This window comes from Sylvia atricapilla, chromosome 5 (genome assembly GCF_009819655.1).
Source record: "Sylvia atricapilla isolate bSylAtr1 chromosome 5, bSylAtr1.pri, whole genome shotgun sequence".
In the NCBI taxonomy this organism is placed as follows: Eukaryota; Metazoa; Chordata; class Aves; order Passeriformes; family Sylviidae; genus Sylvia; species Sylvia atricapilla.
Window position 1 is genome coordinate 22658127 of NC_089144.1, and position 18547 is coordinate 22676673.

The window sequence follows — 18547 nt, forward strand, 5'->3', positions numbered from 1 at the left end:
CCCAAGACTGGGGAGTTTTTTTGGTCTTGCAAGTCAAATTAACATGAGATTGCCGCGATTTGCATGGGACTTGTGGGAGGGAAAAATGGAGTTCTTCGGAGCAGCCTCAGTATGTTTATTTCAAACACGTCCCAGTGCTCTCCCAATTCTGAGTTTAGGCTGTGCAGGAGGGGATGGAAAACACTGAGGATTCATCCCAAGATTCCTCAGGGCAGGGGAGGGTGGGGAATTGGCTTTTACCAACGTCATTGTGGTGCTGCGGTCGCTTAGGTGTGTCAGGACACTGAAATTCCATGTGGGGCTCGGGGATAATTTGAATATTTGGGTCAACAAGCTTTGAGTGAATTCCATGGGTCTGAGTAAATGGGTTTTGTTTCCCGGATTGAATGTTTTTTTTCCTTGACCTGCTGCATCAGGATCGAGAGCAAACACGAAGTCACAATCTTAGGAGGACTCAACGAATTTGTCGTCAAGTTTTATGGACCACAAGGAAGTAAGTTGGTCACCCTGCCCTTCCAGAAAAACAAACCTGTGGTGGGGAATGAGGAAATGACATTCCAGAGGGGAAGAGATGAGCAAATCTAAGGGGGATGGAGAGAAATCCAGGGAAGCCACCTCCTGGAGGGTGGGGAGGATCCAGCTGTGAGCAAGGACATAGACAGACCCCATTCCCTTGGAGCTGGATGCTGCCTCTGGAAAACTTTAGTGTCCCTGAGCATTCCTAAACCTGGCAAAAGTTGTAATAGTCATGGGAGTTTCTGTGGAGTTTATCATTAAAATGGCTTTTCCATCTTAATTTAGCACCACCTCCAAAGGTAAAGAGATTATCCCAAAGTGCCTGGTTTTAATCAGGCTCTCGTGCCCAGATCTTTTCCAGGATCAGTGCAAATCATGTCAGGCAGAGCAGGAAAAAGGCTTTTCCCGTGGGAGCTTTGCTCTGAAATCTCACCCCCAGTGGAGCTGTGTCTTATTCCAGAGATGTATTTTCCTTAATGCTCTGGTTTTATTTATCCTCTCCTCAGCTGTGGAGTGTCTAATTCCTGCTTTTCCTCCCTTGCAGCACCGTATGAAGGTGGAGTATGGAAAGTTAGAGTCGACCTTCCTGACAAATACCCCTTCAAATCCCCATCTATAGGTAACAAACACTTCTTTTTCCATCAAAATCCTGTGATTTGTGCTTAAAGTTTGCAGGTGGAGTGTACCAGTGCAATATAAGGTCTTTAAATTTGCTAAGTGTTTTTATTAGATTTCAGATCCCAAGCAGAGAGGAATTTTGGGCTTTGGAAGGAGGAGGAGCTGGGAATGGGATTTGGCTGCATATGTGTGTGTTGATCAATTAAATCTCTGTTTCATGTGGGGTTTTTTCATAATAACTCCACTTATTGTGGAGTGGTGGAGCAAAGACCACAGTTCTTGGTGTTAGGGAGAACCCAACTTTTGGGATCTTCTGTCCCAAAGTGGATGGAAGTTCTTCCACTGATACCTCCATCCTCTTGGAGCAGGGAATACGTATATGGAAGAACTGCAAAGCAGGGATTTGTCACCAAAACAAACAAACAAAAAGTGCTGGCTTGACTGGTCAGGCTTGTTTCACCTTGGAGAGCAATAGGAAATTGAATTGTTAAATGGTTTTTAGCTTGGATCCATCCTTGGGCAGCAGGAAAACACCTCGGATGTCTTCAGGTGCCTGACTCTATTCCAGTTGCTGAAGCCCTTTCCAACATCAACATCCTCCTTTGGAGCTGACAAGTCTTGGCCACTTCCTTCAAATCACCCCTTTAGCTCAGATTTTATTTGGGAGCTCTCTGGGAGGAGAAATCATCTGTTCCAAGTGGCAGTTGTGCCTTTTGGGAGAGGGTGGGGGTGTTCAGACACCATCCTTTACCTTTTTTATTTTAAATTTTGTTTTGAAACCTGTGAATCTCAGAAATGTGCAAACAGCTGAGTAAGAGCACAGGAATCTGCAGCTCTGAGGAGCTTTTTCTTCCTCCTGAGTCAGTTCTGGAACTTCCTCTTGGACGTTCCAAGTGAGAATTCCAGTCCTTTGTCCTTTCCCCACTTCTCAAGTGCTACAAACCAGTGCAGGTTTAAAACATGGCATGGTTTGAGTTGGAAAGATTCTTAAAGCACATCCAGTTCCAACCCCAACACCTTCCACCATCCCAGGGTGCTCCAACCCCAATCCAGCCTGGCCTTGGACACTCCCAGGGATCCAGGGCAGGATGATGTGCAGGGAGTTGTTTCCTGCTCAAATCACTGACTTGTTTTGTTCCTTCTAATGTTAATTTTGCTGCTTTTCTCTCAGTTTTCCATCTTTCACGTGTTTAAATCCGTTCTGTTTCCTCTGGTTTATCCCAGACCTCATGAGGAGCTTCCCTCACCTGATGAATCGCTGTTCAAGAGGCTCAAAACCCCTTTTTTCCTTCCCAAAAAACTGCTTCTTGCTGGAAAATCCCTTTTTTCTCCTCAAGATCTTGTTGAAACCTCCTTTTTTCCTTTCCAAAAAGCTGCCTCTTGCTGGAAAATCCCTTTTTTCCTTCCCAAAATTTTCCTCTTGCTGGAAAATCCATTTTTTCCTTCCTAAAATCTTCCTTCTGCTAAAAAACTCCTTTTTTTCTCCTCAAGATCTTGCTGAAACCTCCTTTTTTTCTTCTCAAAAAACTGCCTCTTGGCTGGAAAATCCCTTTTTTCTTTCCCAAAAACTTCCTCTTACTGAAAAAATCCCTTTTTTCTCGTCAAGATCTTGCTGAAACCCCCCGTTTTTCTCCCTGAAAATCTGCCTTTTGCTGGAAACAAGAGCTGAGATGGATAAAATCCTTGCTAGACCTGAGCTGGTTCAGCAAAGCAGAACTCTGGAAAAGCTGGCAAGTTCCAAGGAAAGTGCAGAGACTCAGGAAAACTCCCAAGAAGTGGCAGGGAGGGTTTTTTTTTCCCCTTTATTTCCCATTTTTGTTGCCCCAACCCAGCTTATCTGGGACAGCCAGGCCTGGGTGAAACCTCCTGGACCATCCTGATTATCTCTGGTTTGGACATTGCTGATAAAAGCTTCATCCCAGCTGAACTGGGAGCACTGGGAATGATGGGAATGAGAACTCAGCCAATCCTAACCCAGCCTGAGCTCTGGATGATACAGGAATTGGAAATCTCTGGGTTTTAGAGGGTGGAAGTGAAAGATTTCAGGCATTATGGAGCCCATAAATGGACAGGAGGCCCTGGACTTGTTTCTGTTCTCAGCAGAGTTCAAATTATCCATGCAAGTCCCTCCAAATTATCCATGTGAGTCCCTCCTCGGAGAAATTGTGGAATAAATTCCACCTTTGTCCCAAAGCTTAAAACAAAACCACCATCCCTGCAGCTTCCCTTGTTATTCCAGGATTGGAGGCTGAAATATTCCTTCCATCCTAAAAAAAAATCTTTGATCCTGGCATGGGATTTTTTGCAAAAAAGATTACTGGTTTTGGAACATTTTTGACTTTGTTTTTGCTTTACCATGGATTTTTTTTTTTTTTTTGGAGCATATCCAATCACATTTTTTTTAGAGCATGTCCGAAATTTTTATGGTGTGCTCCAGAAAAATGGTGGCTGGGAGTTCCCATCTAACCTGCTCCAGTTGCTTTTATCCCATTGTGGCTCCAAGGATGAGATCCAGGGAATCCTGGTGTTCTCTCCCAAATTATCAACCTGACCAGAAGAGGGTCAGGTTCTATTTATAATTATATTTATAATTCTAATTCCAGTGGCTTCCAGATCTGTCCTTGGGAAAGGTGTGGATTTTTTTGGGAGTCTGTAAAGGAGCAGGGATCTCTCTGTCTCCAGGAGAAGGTTTTTTGGGATCTTTTCCTGCCAAATCTTTGCTCCCTTCTCCCATCCACAGCTCCTTCCTCAAATGTTCCCCAAAGGGAAATGCACATCCCAGGAAAAGCAGGAATTTAAACGGAGCCTGGTGTGGGCTCCAACTTGGCTCTGGGCTTCAGTGCACCCATCAGGAAAAAGAAATCCAGAAATATCCCAAAGGTTGAACTGGAGCAGTTTGCTCTGAACAAAACCAACTCCTGATGCTGCTGCTCCTGGTGCTTCAACCAATTATTGGCTTATTTTATTTTACTTTATTTTGTATTTCTTTTTATTTATATAAACATATATATAGAATATGTATGTAAGACATAATATCATAAAATAATTTATCTTAGATAATCATATAATGTGTTACATTATATTTATATAAATATACGATATATTAAGACTATGTTTATAGAAATGTAATTACAGTATAATATTACTGTAATTACAGAGTAATATAAAATACATTTATAAAATAAATGTAATTACCGTATAATATTTATTTTATATTAGATTATATAATATCTTTTATTTATATACATTATATAGTATACAATATACAATAGATGTTATTTATACTACATATTATAATATATAATATTTATTTATGTTGGATTACCTTTGTATGTATTTGTGTATTTTATATATTATCTATCATATATATAGTATATTTTATTATTATATATAATATTTGTATATAGTACACGATATACTATATACAATATATATTATATTATTTATACTATATAGAATATAGTATATTTATATTATATTGTATTACATTTTAATATCTTTTATATCTATTATATATAGTATTTTTACTATAATATATGATATTTATATTGTATTGTATTATATATATATATCAATAGTCCTGCATTTCTGAGGAATCACTTCCCTGCTGTGGCCCCAGCTCCCAAGTGTTCAGAGCTGGTGATGATTTCACTGCCCCTGCTGGCTCTGCCTCTCTCCTTTTCCCTGGGATTTAAAATCTTCAGGGGAATTTCTCTGCCTTTCCTGATGTTCCAAAGAGGAATTGTCCTTGGAGCTCCCAGGGCAGGAGAAAAATTCGGTGGGTTTAATCACTCCCTGCTCCTGACAACAGCTGGAGATTAATTCCCTTTAGTGCCACAAACAGGAGGAAATTCGGAGTAGGAATGTCCTGCCTTGCTTGGATACAGGAGCAGCAGAAACTACCTGGGAGCCTGGCATTTATTTACTTTTTAATTCCTATTTATTTTAATAACATTAGGAATATTAGGCCAGCACATGGTCTGTTAGTAATCAAATGCCACAACTGGACAATTTACATTCAAAATGCTCAGAGCCTGTTTCTCAAATAAATGCTATATATGCTAATATTTTTATAAAATTTCTCTCTATATTTATAAATTATGTTTATATATTTATAAATCATTTTTATATTTTTAATATCTCTATTTATAAAATATATCATTTTTAACATATAATTATTTTTTATTATCTGCATTATTATACTTTTCTGTATTTATCTTCATACCCAGCTCTCATTTCCCTCCATCTCTGTCCCAGTTACAGGTGCAGATGTTTGTTTTTATTTTCCCTTTTTTCTCCAAGTGTTTTCCTGAACAAAACACAGAACATATGGAATATATGTGTGTATATATATATGTGTGTGTGTGTGTGTGTGTGTAGAATGAGACATTGTGGCAGCTGGTACAGGAATGCAACTGGATTTAATATAATTTTTTTTTTTAGATTTCATTGAATTCCAGCCAGGATCTCACAGATCTCTCTTGGCTTTTGCTTAATTTATTGTTTTGGGAAGCTCCTGGGATTTGAAGGATTAAAACCCCCTCGTGTTAGAGCGAGTGCACCTCGTTCTCAGTGCTCTGAGAGGGCTCCTCTCACTTCAAATTCCATCAAAAATCAATTTGTGCCTTTGCCAAGGAGGGCTCCTTGACCTGACAGGGAGTGAAGCTCCCAGGGGGGAACATCCCTGGAAAATGGGAACATCCACAGGCAAGACCAGTTCCAGACACCAGCTGGGACTGGGACAGAGGATTTGTTCTCTCCCCACCTCCTACCACAGGTCCTCCATCTTCTCGTGGTGGTTCCACAGGAAGGGAGTCCCTGAAATTGGTGTGAAGTGGGTTTAAAAATTAAAAATTTAAATATTACAATTCCCTTGCAGGCCCGTGGGTGTCTGAGGAGGGAGAAGTGTCCAGTTGGCCTTAATCCATGAGCAAATCCATGTGTGGGGAGTTTGGGCTGGGTGGGTGGATAAAAACCTGCTCCATCCCTGCATCCAGTGGGAAATCCTCTGGAATTTATCCCAAGATAGAACTGGAATTTCATTTTTCATGGATGTTGATGGGCAGTTTGTCCTTTGTCTTGGTCAAGATAAACATGGAGCACATCGGTGTTATCGGCTGTTATGGGAAATTGGGATGTGCCATTGGAAATGTCACTCTTCCCTCTTCCCTCTCATCTCCCAAATTTTCAGTCCTGCCTGAAGGGTGGATAAACAACCAGGAAAATGTGAAAAATGTCCCCAAGGCAGAGAGTGGAACTGGATGAGCTTTATGATCCCTTCCAACCCAAGCCATTCTGGGATTCTGTGAGAATTTTCCACATTCCAAATTTATCCAGGTATTAAGGTGGGAATATTCAGCATTCCCAAGTTATCCAGGTATTAAGGTGGGAATATTCAGCATTCCCAAGTTATCCAGGTATTAGGGTGGGAATCTTCAGCATTCCCAAGCTATGCAGGTACTAGCGTGGGAATCTTCCACATTTCCCAAGTTATCCAGATATTAGAGTGGGAATCTTCCACATTCTGAAGTTATCCAGGAATTCTCACTCCAGGGTTGTTGATGTGGTTTCCAGGGTTGGTTTTCTAGGGTGAGAACAGCTGCATCCCTTCCTGGTGTGGAATTTCTCTGGGATGTCCAGGGAGTTTTCTGTTATCACCTAAAGGCTTTTTATCCTCATGGATTTTATGCTTTAATTCCAAGGGCAATCCTGGACTTCAGTGTCTCCATATGGAAAAAGTGGATTGTGCTGTTCACATTCTTCCCAATCACTGACTTTTTCAGGAGTTCAGTGGGAATTTTGGTTTAAAAGATTAAATTAAATGTTTACAACCAGTCCAGCACCTGGAATCCCAGGCTGTGACCTCAGCTTCAAGCTCCATGTCATGGAAAAAACCCCAAAATCCCAATCCTGTCCCGACGGAATTGCTCACCTGGAATTCTGTACAGTGCATTAATTGGGATGTGCTGCATGGCAATAAACCTGTTCCCATGCTGGGATTTTTTTTCCTTCCTCCTGGCTTCTTGTTGAACTTGGAATTTAATTTTTACCTGGATGTTTATGGGCTTTGTCTCATTTTTATCCATAAAAATAAATATGGAATGAGTAGGGTTTATCAGAACTGTTTGGCACAGGAGAATTTACATTTCAAATAAAGGAGGAGAGTTCAATTACAATTCAAATAATTCTGCTTATTCCTGGATCAGGAAAAAAGAAGGATTTCTGTGGAGCTGCTCTTGCCCAGGGCAGTTTGTGTCCATGGAATGAACCTGGGAAACGAATCCTCAGAAACAAATGCAGAGTGAGGATGTTCCTTTTCTTCCTTGGAAAACAACTCTTCCATTTGGGAAGCTTGGACCCGAGGACAATGTGAAGGAAGGGATTATTTCCAGTGATTTGATTTTTTTCCCCCAAAGAGCCAGGCAGGATTTAGGATCGAGATCTGCACTCATTGCAGCTCAGCTCCAGCAAAAATGGATCCGTGACCTGATTTCAACTTGTGGGAGCTGCAGAACGTAAATATTTTATGGAACCACAGCTTCCCTTTTTAAATCTGCTTCAGTTTTTCCAGCTGAATCCTTCCAAGCTGTTCCTGAAATTCACTTGTTAGCGGGGGGATGTTTATGGAGTTCTCCCTTCTCTTCTTGGAGATTGTTCCGGCTTTGGGTGTTGTCCCAGCCTTGGGTTGGATTTGTGCAAAATCCCACAGTCCAAGCAAAGCTGGGATTGTGTCTGTGGCAGAAATCATGGGAAGGAAGGGACTTCAATCCCAGATCTGTCCCTCAGACTGGGATTGCTCCTTGTTTGGGCAGGGAGGACATTCCAATGCCTCACCTGAAGCAGTTGGATGAAGGTGAGGGAGATTAGGAACTTTTTTAATGGTAAATATGGATTTTTTTTTTTAGGCTTTTTGGGGCTGCTCTGGAAAGAAAATTTCCATGTTTTTTGAATCCTGGAAGGAGCTTTTTCTCATGGATCGAGTCAACATCCCAGACCTTAATTTCCTCCCTGCTTTTATCCTTATCAGAAGCAATAATTGCTGTTGGTTTGAAAGGATTCCTGCAGAATGCAGGGCAATTCCCACCTGGACAGTGTTTGTCGGGATTTTTGGGCTGGGGGATGGTGGCACCACAGGGAAAAGGAGGATTTACATCAAATTCTCAATAAAAAAGGTGACACAACAGGGAAAAGGAGGATTTACATCAAATTCTCAATTCAAAAAACAGCACCAAGATTTGGAAGCAGCTTTTCCTGGTTGGAGTCGCCCCTCTGAGCAGAGCCCAAGGGATTTATCCAAGCCAGAAATGAAGGAATTAATTTAGGAATTAATTGTGCCCACATCCAGATATTTGGGGTCCTCCTAGTGAAGAGTTTGGGATTTTGGATTCTGCATCCACTCTCAGCCACCATTGGAAACATTTTTTTTGGGTGGATGTGCTTTGCTCCCATACAGGCAAAGGGTGGTGCATAATTTCATTAATGTATTTTATTTTATCATTCTTTATGGGACTAAAAAAAGAATGTTTAGAGCTTCCAACTGTCTTGACCTTGAAGTTGGCATCTGGAAAACAAAATTTATCTTTTGATAAAAGTGTTGGGGCACCTTCTGCTGGGACACTGTAAGGCTTGAAACCACAGGGGTTTATTTCCCAATTTAATTTGCAACTCAGAAAAAAAAAAAAATCCCTCTCAAATCCAGAAATCTAAAATGTGGACAAAGCCACATTGAGTTCCCTCCTCCTAAACCTCACCTGAGCTGTTTTTCAGGAGACCAGAGGCACCAACAGGACAATTAATTGCTGTATTGATGGAAAATTTGAATTATCACCATCATGGCTCACAATTGGAGATTAATGTCATGATGTCAAGCTCATAGAAAAATCTCTGTTGGGAAAAATATATAAAAAAATCAGATGCTCAGCATAAATTTGTGTTTATTCTTGCACTTCTAAACCCACTTCACCAGGTGAGGGAGCTCCACTGAGCTCATGGAAAGGAATTTTCAGGATCCAACAAAAAGCTTCAGGGTTGCACTGCAGAGTTTTCCTGAATTTCCAGCTTTCCCTGGATTTTGAGGGAATAAACCCCAGGGTGAGAATGCTGCTTATTTTAAAGGTTACACAGCTATTTATGGCTGGGATGCCTTGGAGTCTTCCTTCCATAAATTCCACACTTCTCATGTTAAAAAAAAAAAAACATTTATTTGAGTTTTTTTCCTGCTAATTTCCCTCTGTGTCTCCTTGCAGGATTCATGAATAAAATCTTCCATCCCAACATTGACGAAGCGTAAGTAAAATCTCTTTTTTGTGTTAAATCCTCCAAAATCTCAGATATTTTCCCATAATTTTTTTGGTTGTGTAGAGCTGCCTATGTTTCCTTGGCAGTAAAATTCCAATTAATTTTCTCTTGGGCAGAGTTGGGAAGTTCGATAAAATTTATTCCTATTTATTTATCTAGAGATAGGAATAAATCAGGGTTTATCCCAACCTCTCGGGAAGGGGTTGAGGAGGATTTTTTAAATTTTATTTTCAATTCCCAGTGTGTTAATTCCATCTTTTGCATGTGTTCCAGGTCAGGAACTGTATGTCTAGATGTAATCAATCAAACTTGGACAGCTCTCTATGGTGAGTTGGGAATTTTCCTCTACTGGGGTAACAGATGATTTCAGGACACTTTTGGGTGATTTTTTTCTTTGATTTTGGAGTTTTCACTGAATTCAAAACTCCTCCCTGAGCCAAGATCTCGAGAAAAATAAGATTTTTTTTTGTAGGTTAGGAGATGGTATTGCCTCTGATGCTGCAGACTGGTTTCCATGAGATCATTTCTAGTTAAAAATCTACTTTTTTCTAGAGATAAACAGATCAATTTAACACAGAATTTAGAGAAAGCTGGAATTGTTTGAAGGGACACAGCTGAGTCTCTGTTTAAAAATGGGAATTTCAGATATTCCAGTTATGCTTTGTGGAAGAAATTCAGGAAAATGTGGACATCAAATCCTTCAGGTTCTTTCTTGGAAAACTGATTTTAGCTGGAATTCCTCATTGGAATGCTGGAGTTCTCAGTGTGGTAGAGGATCACAGCGTGGATTTGGTGTGGGAGCTTTTCCTCTTTTCCATAAAAAGGACAAAAAGAAATAATTCCAGTGTGTTTGTGCTCCAGCATTCTGGGTCCTGCCCTGGTGCTGCAGGGGGAACACTGGGATGGCTGAATTCCCTCTGAAGTCACCAGTCCAAGATTCCAACATCCCCTCCTCACTTCCAGGGCTTTGCTTCCCTCTGTGGCACAAGGAAATGGAAAAAGGGGAATAATTCCTTTGCTTTTTGGAGTGTTGCCCCTTTCAATGAGCAGAGCTGGCAAAGGATCTGGGTCAGATAATTCCAGCAGGCAACCAAGGTGGGAGAAACCTGGAATATCCACCAAAACATTTCATTTTTCATTCAGAAATGAACCTCATGGTTCAATTCCTGCTCATTCCTTAGGGGAGCAGCAGCTCCTTAGTGCTGTATTGGAATTCCTGCACGTGTTCCAGCTCTTCCTGCTGAGTCAGCATAGATTTGGGGGGGTTAAGAGAAGGTTCCTTCAAGAAAACACCATTATCCTGGGTGTCCTGTGGTTCCAGGGAGGAATTCCAGAGCTCTGCTCCCTCATCCTCAGGTGGCCACAAAGAACCTCTTGAGCCAAAGTGTTTGGCTCAAAAGAAATGCAGCCCAAATTTTACAGATTAAAATCAACTTTTTGCTGCCACTGCCTGAATCCAATCCCTGGGAATTCCAACTTCCAAAGGCCGTGGCAGGGAATATCCACACAGAACATTCCTGCTGTTTTCTGAATCCCTTTTTTCGATTAAAATCCTTTTTTTTAGGAGCCATTTTGCTCCATCCCAGGGCTGCTCCACACCTCAGTGCTGGGAGCTGGAACCTGGAATTCTGTGCCTTCATCCCAAAGCTGGAGGAGCTCTTTACCCAGGGAGAGCACCTGGAGATCTCCTTCCCGGTTTTTTTGGGTGAATTTTTTTGGAAGTTGAGATGACTCAGGAACATGGTACAGCTTTTCTTTTCCAGGGAATGAGACAGGTTGAGGTGGCCACACTGCCCCTGGGGTGGATCAGTGATGGGATTCCCTGATTCTGATCCGTGCAAGGACGATGCTTATCCACAGGCAGGATTTCACTGCCACGAGGAAAGACAGACAGATAAAAGTCTTCTAGAACATTCCCATGGGAATCCCCCACCCAAGGAACATTTCCCAAGGAGGAATGATGCCACAGGGCTGGTTCCTGACCATCCCCACCTCTGGAACGAGGAGTTTGTCCTCTCAGGGATGTGGGAAGAGAGGTTTGTGTATCCACAGCCACTCCTGGGCACCAGGAGGGGGTTTCCCGCTGTGGGTGATTGGGTGACAGATTTCCTGCTGGCCCCGAGGTGTGAATGGGAGCTCTGCGCATTCCCTGAATTATCTGGAGTTGGAGGAGTGGTGATTTCTATTAAAATGAAGCTCTGGAAGAGCTTTGTGCTGTCCATGGAATCATGGAATGGTTGGGGTTGGAAGGACCTCAGAGACTGAGCTCCAACTCTGCTCCATGGGCAGAGAACTTTCCATTTAAATAGAGACTGGAAAAGGTAAAGAATTCAGGGAAGGGCAAAGCACAGCACTGTTGGTTTGGAGTTTTTCCTAATTTTTCAAGCCAGGATTAAAAATCAGGAAAACTCCATCCCCTTCCTTGCTTAACCCGTGGATATCAGCATTTATGTGTAAGGATGAGGAGTCTGTGAGGAGCTGCAGCAGCTCTTCCATCAGCCTTGATTTTTATTTTTGATCTTACTCCCTTGATTTCACCTCATTCCCAGATTCTCAGTGCCTTTCCCCTTGGAGTTCGTGCTGCTGTCTGGGGTGTTCCAGGATGGTTTTTTGGGATTGCTCTGGCTCTGGGGACATGGACACCAACGTTGTGTTTGCCTTGCAGATCTCACCAATATATTTGAGTCGTTCCTGCCCCAGCTGCTGGCTTATCCCAATCCTATAGATCCTCTAAATGGTGACGCTGCAGCCATGTACCTCCACCGACCAGAAGAGTACAAACAGAAAATTAAAGGTGAGGCCTAATTAACACAATTACTGGGATTCCATCCAAGGGAATGGTGGCTCTTTGCTGCAGTTTTGGGAGTCACTGCCTGATTTTTTTCTTCCCATTTTCACTTTCGAAGGGGATGATGTGAAGGAAGGAGGGGTTGGAAATTGTCATCAGAGCTTAAACAGGGAAGGAAACTGGGTTTGGATTCTGTGTGATTTTGGGAGATGAGAGAAATTATTTGGAAGAAAAAACATTGGAATGCCTGAAACTCCTCATGTAGTACAGGATCACAGCATGGATTTGTTGTGGGAGATCAGCTTTGCCACTTTTCCACAGAAAGGACCAAAGGAAGGAAATTATTCCTTTGGTGAATTTTTTTTTTTTTTTGGTATGTTCAGGCTAAAGGTGTGTGACAAAAAAAAGAGCAGGAAAAGTTCCCAACTCGTCAATCTTAAACACCCAGTGGAACAAACAATTAATGGATAAAAAACGGTTTGTTGGAAAGTTCTGAGAGCAGCAGTCAAGGAGTTGGTGATGAGGTGGTTTTGTACTGTGCCAGAGCAGGAATTTGTGGTAAAATGCCAAATCATCCCTCCTTGCTACTTCCTAGTCCAGCCAAGGCTTCCTAGATCCATGCTGGCATCAGAAAGCTGCAAAGAAATTAATAAAGACCGAAGATGAGGGAAAGAATTGGAGGAATTTTAACTAAAGGACCAAAGGGATTTAGGAGCTTTGGCAGGTCGAAAGTGCCTCCAGAAAGAAAGGGAAGGGTTTTCCCTGGAATCAGGATATCGGTGTGAGCAGGAGTGAGAATCCACAGTGCCTGGCACAGCTGCTGGAGCTGCTCCTGGAAGGGTTGGAAGCACAAAACGGGGTCAGAACCTCCTCGGGAGCAGGGAAGGCTCCCAAAATATATAAATATAAATACTTTGGATAAATAAGAGGACTGTCCAAGCAATCTGGTGAGTGAGACATGAACTGACTTGGTCTTGCAAATGCAAGAAATGAGATAAAAACAAGGAATTGTGCTTTAGATTTGCCTTCCCTAAAATCCCCTTTTCCTGCTGTTCCAAGCCTATGGCAAAGCCCTGGAATTTATTTCATCTCCTGGTGGGAAATTTCCATTTGAACCGAGTTTTTAGGGCCCTGAGTTTTGTTACTGGATAACCAGGAGTGTGTTTGTCCATGGGAGAAGTTTGCAGGTGTGGAATGGGAGCCTCCATGAGCAGCAGGAATTAGGAAAGCTCAGGTTTCCCAAAATGTGGGATCATCTCTGTCACATCACCCAGGAGAGGTTAAACCTGAAGTCCCTTTCCTGGTGTGAAATGCCTGATTTTTGAGGGCAGAACTCTGAAAATTTGATTGAAATTGTGAATTATTCAGCCTCCTTTGGCTAATTTCTCTGACAGGATTGTGGGAACTTCTCTGCAGATCCTGAAGTCTATTCCCTGCTTTTTCATACCAGGGAGCTTCCAGGGAAAAAAAAAATGGTTTGTCAGATAAAATCTCCAGTGCCAGCACTGAGAGTCCTCAGTGCTTTCACAAAAACAGCCTAAAACCCAAAAATATCCTTGGAAAAAAGCCAGAAAACCCGATTTCAGCCAAAGGAAGCTCTGAGGACATCCCTTAGGATAAAGGGATAGCCTGCTCCCTCATTGCCATCCTTCCAGCCAGGTACAGATGATCTGGAAGGAGTCTGAAGTGCTTGGAACATGTTCCATAAATCCCAGAGTCACTGGCTCTTCCCAGGATTGCGTGACAAGGATGGGATGGAGCTAAAACTGTCATCCCTGGTTTTCAAAAATTACCTTGGACATGTTAAAATTGCTGCAGAGGATCCTGGCAGCTCAATCCATGATTTATTTCTTGCTGCTGCTCCTGGTGGTGGTGTCATTCAGAGCACAGAGGGAACATTTGTGTCATGTGGTGGTTTGGGGATTGGAGAATTTGTAATTCCCCATTTGTAACTGGCCCAGAATTTGTAATTCCTTTTCTCCTCTGCTTCCTCTGTGAGAGATTTCCTATGGGATCTTCCTTTTGGAAGGTGAGGAGCTGCTGGAGGATCTCCAGGCTGAGTTCAGGGAGCTCAGGACATCTCTGGGATCACTCCTCCCACCCCACATGTCTGAAATTCCAGCAGAATCCCTTGGGACACCAAAGGTGTAACCAGAGCTCGTTCCTGTTGCTCCAGGCTCTGGCAACAGATGAATGCAGTGGTGTTTTCCTGGCAGGAATTGGTGCCATGAGGGTTCCCCCTTCCTCAACACCCTTCTGTGAGAGATGCTTTGTCAGTTTTTAAGTATTTTTTGGGGTTTTTTTTCCCTCGATGGACTGAAACTCCCAATGTAAATCCCAATCAATGCGACATTCAGCGTGGAAACTCCTTGGACATTTCACTTTTCCTGGGTTAAACCTTCCAAAAACCCAAAAAACAAAACCCAGCCCAGGAACATGGAGCTTTCCTGGATTAAAAAAAAAAAAAAAAAAAAAAAAAAAAAAAAGGCATTTAAAGCTTGAAGGGCTTCAAATTTTAACTTGAGGAGGCCTTTTCCAGCAGCAGCTTCCATGTGGGAATATCCCCTGGAAGCAGCCAGTGAGGAAATGCTGGTGGCCCCTGCTCTGCCAGTCCCTGCCTGGTGGCTGGAAGCTGTCAACCAGAGTTTAGGAGGATTTGGAATAATCCCAGAGGGAATTTCTGAGGTCCCCATGAAGGGGTTTTGCCATCCAAAGTCTCGCAGCAACAGCACTTGGGGTTCCTTTTGCTGGAATGTGCAAGGAATAACAACTTCCTTGGGTTTTTCCCAGTTTTCCAGACGGAGATGTGTTCTTGGAATGCTCTGGGAAGGGAACAGCCACCTCAAGGATGTGTCACAGAATCTTGGAGTGGTTTGGGTCGGAATGGACCTTAAAGAATATTTAATTCCAGCCTCTGCTGTGAACAGGGAATCTTCCACTATCCCAGGCTGCTCCAAGCCCTGTCCAGACTGTTCTGGGACATTCTCAGGGATGAGGCAGCCACAGCTTCTCTGGGCAACAGGATAATGTATAATTTATATCTTTATATGATTTATCAGTGTTAGTAATACTTTGTGATAATTCTTGTTATTTTTACTCAAACTGCGTTTTACAATATTAGCCATTTTCACGCTAAATCATTTCTCTGATTTATCAAAGGTGCTGTGACCCAACCTCCCACAGCTCGATTACTTATCCCTAAATACCCTTTTTTTTTTTCTTTTTTTTTCTCTCTGTCTCCCATTTAGAATACATCCAGAAATATGCAACAGAAGAAGCACTAAAAGAACAGGAAGAAGGCACCGGGGACAGCTCATCCGAGAGCTCCATGTCCGACTTCTCGGAAGATGAGGCTCAGGATATGGAATTGTAGTAGAGGAGGCCACCTGCTTTTCAGAGAGAGACTCTAATTTCCTAACCATGAGAAGCAGACTATAATATTCATATTTAAACAAAGCAATTTTTTTTATTACTAAACAAGGTTTTTATGAATTATAGCATTGATATATATATAGATATATATATATATATCACCCTTTAGATCTTGATTTTTTTTTTTTTTTTCTCTCTCTCTCTCGGTCATTTCCCTGATTCCCGAGGTGCATTTAGAGTTAATTCCCAACATTCCATTCTGGTAGCAATATGCAGCCCGGATGCATGCATGTTGAGGTGATTCTTTTTTTGTTTTTTCCCCATTTGGCCAAGGTCAAACTTTGGTGTGCTACCAAAAAAAAAAAAAACCAGCTGCCCTGGGAGGGAGGGAATTAGCAAAAAAACAAAACCACAAAAAAAACAAAAACCCACAAAAAACCAAATCCGAACAACAACAATGAAAAAAAAAAAAAAGGAGGGATTTTGCTGTCGGATCGAGGTTTCCACCTGGGATTGTTGGCGTTTCCTCTGAGACTAAAAACCTTGGGGGTGGTAGAGCTGTGTAGGGATGGAAGGGGCTCCTCCAGGTCGTGTTTTAAAAGAGGAGAGAAAAAGAAGGATTGAATTAAAAACAAAGCAAATCCGAATGCGTGGAGCTCCTGAGAGCGTTGAAGGCGGAGAAGGACTCGGAATTTCAGTCTGTTCTTGCTGTGGACTCCTCCCTGCCCTCCCGAACTGTAGGGACTGAACAACCACTGGTCCATTCCCTCGGGGGACTTTGGAAAAAAGCTTTGGATGTTGTTCCCTTGCTTGGTGTGGATTAGGAGCTGTTCCCTTGGCTGGGAGGGAAGAACCACCCTGAAACCCCACGGATGATGCGCTTGGAACTGGGATTGAGCCCGGAGCACGTGGAAGTCAAACTCTTCCTCTGGCCCAGTTCGGAACCTGCTGCCCTTGAATGGCTTCGAGTTGGCTTTATTATTATTATTATTATTATTGTTATTATTATTTTTCTTTCTTTCCTACTTCCTTTTTTGCTGGAAATCTGGTTCAGACACGTGTCCTGGGAATTCCTCTGACCAGATGGATTGGCCTTGCCAGAGCTTCAGATCCACGGAATTGTCCCGTTGGCCAAAGTCCACGAATCCATCGGCACCGATTCTGATTGTCCTTTTTGTTTTTTGGTTGGGTTTTTTTGTGGGTTTTTTTTTTTTTTTTTTTTTAATCTTTCTTTCTTCTGATTTTCTTTTTTGGTTTTTTTTTGGGGGGGGGGGGGGGGTTAATCTTTCTTTCCTCCCCCTCCTGTACCAACTTGGTTCCCATCTGCTTGTGTGTGCACAACAGGATAAAAATTCCTTTAGAGTTAACAAAGAATATGATCTAGAAAAACAAAAAAACCCATCCACAAAACTTGAGCTGAATAACAATAATAAAAAAAACCACCTAAAAAGCACCAATTGAGGAAGCAAATGAATTCACTCTTTGGTTTTTTTGTTGGTTGGTTTGGGGTTTTTTTTTTTCCCCAGGATGTTTGGGAATTGGAATGTTGGATTTATCCTGGTGTCTTGCAGCAAGCTGAGAGATTTTTTTTTTCCTTTTTTTTTTGCTGTTGTTCCTAGAAATCTGCTAAGTAAATGTCTCCTTGGGATGCCGGGATACTTGAATTGGGATAATTGTGCATCGGAGATTCAAACTCAAGATGAATTTTTAAAGCTGAATGTTACCTGCTGTTTTCTTTTGGGGATTTTTTTCAGAGGGGTTTGGACAAGATCTTTTCATTTGTGATGCAACCTGCAGGAAAAAAAAAAAAAAATCAACCCACCCTGAGCGACTCTGGAGCAGAGTTTTGAATGTCAGACTGGTACATTTGTCATTTTCCCAGAATTATTTGGGTTTGTTTTCCTTTTCCTTTCTGGACGCCACCGAGTTGGGGCTGGGACATCCCAACCCCGTCTCTGATTCATGAAGCACAATCAGTTTCTTTCTTTTCTGTTGCTTTTTTTGGGAGGGAGAAAACAACAACAACAAAACCCCCTCCCATCGAGTCCCACTTGGCTTTGGCATGAATTTCCTTAATAAAAAAACCTACCATGAATTTCCTTTCTGTTAATTCCGGGCACGAAGCAAAGGTTTTTCCCCCCCTCTCTCCTTTTTTCCCCCATCCTTTTCCAGCAGTGGTGTAGGGCTGTGGCTAGTACTGTGCTAAAGTTCTCTATCTAGCATTTTGTGGCTTGTTGGAGGGTAATATTAATTATTTAACATGTAATGATGTAATTAACTCTTATCTAGCACGTTGTTTGCTCATTAATTTGGGGAGGGAGGGGCCACGTTTAACTCGCTTTCCTGCTGCCCTGGCAGTTTTGCTTGTGCTATAAACCTTTACTTGTAGGTGCTACTTAGGAGTAGAGTCAAGTGCTGGGTGGTGATTTCAGTTTAAAAAAAGCTTCAAAAAAACCCACCAAAAAACAGGAAAAAAAAAAAAAAAAGGCAACCAAAAAAAAAAATCACAATAAAAATTTGTATTTTTTCAATATTGTATAAAAATAGTGTTCTAATTCCCTCACCCACCCCCCTTCCCTTGCAGGGTTTTTTTTTTTTTTCATCTCCATCATTCCCCTCACGTGGATTTAGGGCATCCAACTGCTGGATGGGAAACACTAAGCTGGGATCCCCCCCCCCCCCAAAAAAAAAAAAAAAAAAGAAAAATTTAAAAAATGGGGAGAGCACAGTGGCTCTGTGACACACAACGGGTTGGATTCATGGAGCTGGTCCAGGCTGGTGGCTTGGACACAAAAGTGCACATTCCCAGCACTTCCCAAGCTGTGACAAATCCCAGGATTCTTCCTGGGAGGACAAACCAGCTGCCAAAACTCTGCTTGGAGAAGTGTCCTGGGTGAAGGTGCTCCAGGGGCGAGGTGGGTTGGGCTCTGCTCCTGTCCCACCCCCTCAGACCCG

At 42.3% G+C, this 18547-nt stretch overlaps 1 protein-coding gene and 2 long non-coding RNA genes across 3 annotated transcripts in view; all 3 read left to right on the forward strand.

The window, feature by feature from the left end:
- The window catches only part of UBE2H (ubiquitin conjugating enzyme E2 H), a 44884-nt gene extending 26761 nt beyond the window's left edge, over positions 1-18123 (forward strand). The window contains exons 2-7 of the mRNA XM_066318905.1: positions 417-493; positions 1061-1135; positions 9381-9420; positions 9706-9758; positions 12098-12226; positions 15469-18123. Coding sequence (XP_066175002.1) covers positions 417-493; positions 1061-1135; positions 9381-9420; positions 9706-9758; positions 12098-12226; positions 15469-15593 — 499 coding nt within the window. The 3' untranslated portion in view covers positions 15594-18123. The remainder of the gene's footprint in view (positions 1-416; positions 494-1060; positions 1136-9380; positions 9421-9705; positions 9759-12097; positions 12227-15468) is intronic.
- On the forward strand, positions 1144-2650 carry LOC136361176 (uncharacterized). Its single transcript, XR_010743592.1, has 2 exons — positions 1144-2476; positions 2508-2650. It is a non-coding gene; the product is annotated as an uncharacterized lncRNA (long non-coding RNA).
- On the forward strand, positions 4992-7319 carry LOC136361175 (uncharacterized). The gene is made up of 2 exons (XR_010743591.1): positions 4992-6591; positions 6633-7319. It is a non-coding gene; the product is annotated as an uncharacterized lncRNA (long non-coding RNA).
- Positions 18124-18547: the final 424 nt, after the last annotated feature.